Source organism: Gambusia affinis, linkage group LG20 (assembly GCF_019740435.1).
Source record: "Gambusia affinis linkage group LG20, SWU_Gaff_1.0, whole genome shotgun sequence".
Classification (NCBI taxonomy): Eukaryota; Metazoa; Chordata; class Actinopteri; order Cyprinodontiformes; family Poeciliidae; genus Gambusia; species Gambusia affinis.
Window position 1 is genome coordinate 1,083,620 of NC_057887.1, and position 6,158 is coordinate 1,089,777.

The following is a 6,158-nucleotide window of genomic DNA, read 5'->3' on the forward strand; positions in this document are numbered from 1 at the left end:
ATTCTTTGTCAGGCTAACTGTAGCGTTGCACTTTGACCTCACATCTCAGCAAATAAACGGTTGTTTACATGCAGTACCTCACAGACCAGTAGGGGGCGCCTGTGGACCACCACTCCGTGGGGGACCAGAGTTTGACAGACCTGTCTATGCTGAAGAAAAAGTTGTTTAATTGGAAAAAAAAAAAGTTTCTTATTCTGACTCACTAATATTTCTTTTTCAACAACTGCCACAACGCTGCTTCCCTAAAACACTCTGACCAAGACGTAGTATGATGGAAAGTTTTCTTTAACATAAGCTTCACTAAATAATTAAATATCAACTTGGGAATGGCATCAACTACTTCACAAAAGTGGAGAGTGATACATCTCAGAAGCTTATTTACATTTGCTTTTTGATTTTCTTACTGAAGGAAAATGCCATTTACAATAACAACTCTTCATTCAAACAGGTAAACATAGAGACTTGTGAACAGTGAAAGAGAATCTTTTTATGATCATTTAAGGGATACACTTGAAAGTGGTTGTGGTTCCAAGAAGTAGAGACATTTTCCTGTCCACAGTTTGTCCCTCTGATTGTTGAGATGTGCTGCGGTGTGGTGGAGTCCTCTGGTCTGGAGTACATGGGGATCTACCGCGTGCCTGGGAACAACGCCATGGTGTCAAGTCTGCAAGAACACCTCAACAAGGGCCTGGACATCAACACTGCTGAAGAGGTTTGGAGAACTCTCATTTTCTCAGACTTTTGATGGGACATTCTGCCTTTAGGGTCACAGATTTAATTTGGATAATTCTCCCTCCTTTCGTCTCTTTACAGAGATGGCAAGATCTGAATGTCATCAGCAGCCTGCTTAAATCATTCTTCAGAAAACTGCCGGAGCCTCTGTTCACTGACGGTGAGTCTGGGCATCCCCACCCTTATTCTTCACTCTGCAGACACATCTACTTCATGAAAGCAGCTGATATTGCTGGGGGTTTTTTATGCAGACAAATATAACAGCTTCATTGATGCCAACCGGATAGAAGCGGCTGATGACAGACTGAAGACCATGAAAAAACTGGTGTGCTCTCAAGATGTGGACATCTTTCCTTTTAAACTCTGCTGTGATAAAACCAGATGACATTCCTAACATTCATCCCTTGGCTTGTTTCAGATCCATGACCTCCCAGATTATTATTACCATACCCTTAAGTTCCTGGTGAGTCACTTGAAGATGGTGGCAGACCACTCTGAAAAGAACAAGGTGAGCTTTGTGCCCCCTGACATTGACTAAGTGTTTCTACTCAAACCCAGCATTTTGTCATTGATGGAGTTCTGCCTTATTCCAGATGGAGCCAAGAAACCTGGCTCTGGTGTTTGGTCCCACTCTGGTGAGGACGTCAGAGGACAATATGACTGACATGGTTACCCACATGCCTGACCGTTATAAAATAGTGGAGACACTCATCCTTCATGTAAGAGTGACCACCTACAACCCCAGAATCTCCAGCAAAACCTTGACCTGCATTAACATTGTGCTGCTTTGATTTTACAGCATGACTGGTTCTTCTGTGACGGTGAGCTGGATCAGGACAATACGGTGAGTTTGCCCCCCCCCCTCACTGGAAAATTCAGAACAGGAAAATGTAGGATATCCAGGTTTACATTTATTTTGGGGATATGTGTGTCTGTAGGTCCCTGAGAGTAAGCGGGACATTCAACCTGTCCCTAACATCGATCACCTGCTGTCAAACATTGGCAGGCCGGGCATGCCTGGGGACGCTTCAGGTGAGGAGGACCAAGCAGTCCAAGCTTCCTGTGCTTCATTTACAGCTTGTTTTCAGTTCACATTAGAAGTGGACACACCATCTAATCTCAGACTGTTAAATACAGAGAGCACTGAGACTTTAGAGGAAACCTCCTTACAGAATTGCTTCAAAAAGCAGACATACTGTACTTGGTACCACACTGCAAATATGCTAAATATGACCAAGTACTTTTCTCTACTTTATAGTGAAAGATTCTCTGCACACTTAAAATATGACAAAACTACCTTACAGTATTTTTTTTCAGCAATACATAATTGTTGTTATTGAGTCCTAACTCAATAGTTCCTTTATATTGATGAAAATGTACTAGTTCCACTGGCAGATTTTTTTCACTTATAGTAAGAAGACCCCCTGATTACTCTCCAGGGCTGACCCTGGGATCCAACCAGTCTTATCACTCAGGAAACAAATCTTAATGCAATGAGTGTATTCACAATTTGATTAGAATATGGAGAACTTTGCTTAAAAAATCATTGTTGAAAATGTTTATGCCAGTAGATTATGTATTTCATAAACATTTGTATTTGTTGCCTATCTGACTTGGAAATGTTTGATCTGGTTTTGTTGTGGAGTTGGAGCTCTGTAAAACATGAAGACTTATCCATCACACCAGATAGAGTGGGTAGTGCTTGAGGGTCTTAGAGGTCTTCTGGGGTGCAGTAGACTCCATCTTCAGGTAGCACAGGGTAGAGGTTGGTTGATGTTTGGTTGGATACCTTGGCAGTGTCGAACTGGGCCTGAACGAAGTTTTGGAGCAGCTCATGGGAATATGAAGTAGGACTGACCTCATATGACTACATGGTTCTGCTCATGCTGGACTTGCAGAGGCATCACGTGTATGTTTCTCCCAACAGCTTCTCCACATGGAAAGTGCACCTAACCAGCTAGACAGTCAGCCACATCCAGGCCTGATAGCAGGAGAGCCTGGACCATCTGTCTCACTGCTGTGTTTCTTCAGACTATCACAGAAAAGTCCAGTGAGGAGGAAGATAGGGGGAGGGGGTTTATTCACAGCAGAACCACCTTCAGGCTTCGGCGGGAGTGTGATCAGCTCACAGGGTTAGCTCCAGATCCAGGATGCTCAGGTTGCACAGCACTCCCCTTCATGCTGCTGCTACCGATGAGGTGACAGAGTGCTGATCAGGATCCTTCCCAGTGGAAGGCCCAAACTGACCATGAAACCTCCATATGTCTGGAAAAATCTTGTTCAACAAGATACAATAATGGAACATAGCAGAAGCAGCATTGTGGCATGAGCACAGTGGGTAGTGGGGTTAAGGAACATGGTGGGATCACAAGAGAACACCTTGCAGTGTCATCATTCCCCTCACTCAAGAACTGTTCCACATTTCTCCCAATCCGACCACGTTTATACATCATGGAGTCGGGCTTCCCTTTGGTCTAAAGAGGGATTAAGAATAATCAATTAACACTATGTATATGCTGAACTTAGAGCAGCATATACAGCACCCCAAAATCTGAATAAAATAAGCAGCCCCTGCAGTCTGGTTGATGTGCCAGCATAGTTCAGGGTCTTCATGTCTGCTCAGATGACCAGTGAAAGCTTGATGCTCCCAGATCTACTGCTAAAGTCAGTCAACATTCAGCATTTCAAACTTTCTCTCTCCTGAACCTTCTGCTCTCCTTTGCTCTAGCTCAGACCCTGGATCGCCCTCTTCGGTAGGACCAGGTCTTCAAACTACAGCATATGTGCGTGTGTGGTGTGTGGTGTGTGTGTGTGTGTGTGTGGTGCCCCTCTCTCATCCTTTTGTTTTTCCTGCCATCATTTCTGTCTTTCTGTCGGACAACTCAAACCATTGTGTCGATAACCTCCAGGTGACTCATTAATAAAGATAAATAATCCGACACTAAGAGTTTTCCTGAAAGTTGGGTTGTAGATTGGTTATCTTTTTTATTGGTTATCATTTGAAATCACTTTGCAAAACTTGGTTCTAACACACATCTTCTTTTCTTTGGGTAGATTCCACCACCAGTGATTCAATTAAACTGAAGGTAAACAGAAGGATACTACTGTCATATTCATTTATTTATCTTCTGTAAATAAGGATGAAATGCCTGATTTCTGGACTGGGGATTCATCTTTTCAGATTTCTTCCACTTCCAAGAAAGATCTGAATGCCAGGGACTTCCTTCCCAAGTCCATCATCTCTGCTGTGACCCGCAAACGTAAAAAATGCCTCAGCACCCATCTAGTAGTCGGCAGTGGTGATGAGGACTCTGAGCATGAACTGGTCAAAAACACAAGCTACAGAGAGAGAGATGAAGGTCCCCTTGATGGAAGGGAACCGCAAGAACCGGTCCAGGGGGAACACGCCTGCTCCAAAAAGGAAAAGAGACATGGAGTGGAACATGTGCAGACATCTGAAGAGGGAAAAGAAGAAGAAACAGTTGTGAGGAAGGGAGCAGTCAGAGGGGGCGGTGCTTTCCCTATTTCTCAGCAGATCCATAGCAAATATCCAAAACCTCCAGCAGCAACAAGCCCACCATCACATACCAAGAGTCCAAGCGATGCCAATGAACGTCCCAGCATTCCATTCTGGATTTCCCCCAGCTGCCCCCCCTCTTTGCAGACCTCCAGTTGCCTTACAGAGTGGAGTCAGGCAGCCAGTACAGGCAGGCCTGCTAGGACCAGGGCCACCTCCATTAACCTGGAGCTGGACTGGGGCCAGGAGATTGGCACAGGTCAGACATCAGATAGGGTAAAGGTGATCAGAGCTGGGGAAGTGCTAGCAGCTCAGTGTGGATTTCTTCAACAGAGATCCGCCACAGCAGGCTCAGCTCAACATCCCCTTCCTGCTTTCTCCTCTACTTCAGGATGGACTGATCAGCGATCCTCCTCTGTGGTGCTACGGTCAGCTCCAGATTCTCAAGGCAGGAGGAGAGCATGGCGTCGCCACACTGTGGTCATTTAAGCCAACTTTTAATTCTACTAAAACAGAAAAGTTTACTCGCCAACATCTGCTCAACTGTTTGTCTCTCAAACCGTGATGCTGCGCCCCTTTTTACGCATTCTGGATCTCATGCCTCAAAAATCAGACTTTTACTAGCTGTTAAAATGTTGTAAACATAAGAACAGAATATCTTAATTTATTTAACAAACAAAAATCTAAAAATGTGTGTTAAAAAAAGTCTATCTTAACTACTTACTTGGGAAAGCAGTAAAACTGGCCTACTTATCACATGCAGTAATAAATTGTTCATCAGTTTTCTACAGCCGGAGGTTGATAGGCTGTCTCCAGATGGGACCTTTACCATCAGGAGAGAGCAGAGGCCAAGCAGAACTGCAGCCAAATCAACCAACTCTGACTCCCCAGGTGGTTTTCCAAGTTTTGACCTTCCAGCCCTCAGCTGTAGTTTATTAATAATTAGATAGATCTGACCCAAACTTTTCTGCCAAGACAACTCGATCTCTGTGCCCTTCTTGATGTACTATGATTTTGCAGAGGCCTGTTTTGTATTTGTTGTCTAAATCTTTCCTAACCTTTGTATATGAAACAAATAATTAATTAAATTATTTCTTTTGGACATGATTTGGTCTGTTGTCAGTTTGATTGGAACTGAGAAGCAAGAGTGAAATGAAGGCTGGAATGTGTTTAAGATTAGTTGCTGCACATGTTTCAGTTTGAGCTTTATTCTTGGGTTATAGTGCATGTTGGGCTTAGAATTAAATTATTTGCAGTCCTGAGCAGTATAAACCTAAGCGCCAACATCGCCAAAAGCGGCGGAGGTGCAATGCACAGGCCCTACTGTGTCCATCCTCCAAAAACCAACAGCTCACCCATCATTAAGCCCCAAGGGTGTTTTGGTTCCGATTCTGGCTGTCCACACACAGGCTGCTTTTCTTCTCTGGCCTAAGGACCAAGTCAGATTTTACTTGAGGACCATAACCTGAACCTAACACCAACTATGTAAAAAAAATGTTCTAAGAACAAGGTATGAGCTCTCTTTATCCTTTTGTGTGACACATCTTGTTCATGCAGAAGCAGTCTGGCCAGCAAAGTGTTTGCCGTATCCCCAAGAAATCTAATCTTGCAGATTTGACATGTGACTAAATAAACACAATTCCTTGTTTGCGGATTCCCACTAGTCGGGACGCAATAAACAACTTGTGTGGAATAATTAATTAGCCACTTCTGGTATTTAAAAAATTGTACATATCCAATTGTGCTAGGCTTTCTTTGAGATCCGAATTTTGCATGAACAAGATGGTCACACAAGTTCTTGTTCCTCATGAAAGCAGCTATAATCTTTTTGTTCGTCAGCCTTCCACTAGCAGATTGGGAAGAAGTTCTTTCTTAAACCTTTTACCTATACTGTGTTTGTAGGGGAGTA

At 43.6% G+C, this 6,158-nt stretch overlaps 1 protein-coding gene across 7 annotated transcripts in view; it reads left to right on the plus strand.

Moving 5' to 3' along the window:
- arhgap23b (Rho GTPase activating protein 23b) overlaps positions 1-5,368 on the plus strand; it is a 517,086-nt gene extending 511,718 nt beyond the window's left edge. For 5 of the 7 annotated variants that reach the window (XM_044102016.1, XM_044102012.1, XM_044102017.1 and 2 more), the window contains 9 exons: positions 560-712; positions 814-892; positions 984-1,057; positions 1,151-1,240; positions 1,326-1,451; positions 1,532-1,576; positions 1,671-1,764; positions 3,787-3,818; positions 3,914-5,368. In XM_044102016.1, coding sequence (XP_043957951.1) covers positions 560-712; positions 814-892; positions 984-1,057; positions 1,151-1,240; positions 1,326-1,451; positions 1,532-1,576; positions 1,671-1,764; positions 3,787-3,818; positions 3,914-4,738 — 1,518 coding nt within the window. In that variant the 3' untranslated portion in view covers positions 4,739-5,368. Of the gene's footprint in view, positions 1-559; positions 713-813; positions 893-983; positions 1,058-1,150; positions 1,241-1,325; positions 1,452-1,531; positions 1,577-1,670; positions 1,765-3,460; positions 3,516-3,786; positions 3,819-3,913 lie in introns of all 7 variants that reach the window. The other 2 variants (XR_006369244.1, XM_044102019.1) reach the window with 2 other exon arrangements.
- The last annotated feature ends 790 nt before the right edge of the window (positions 5,369-6,158 follow it).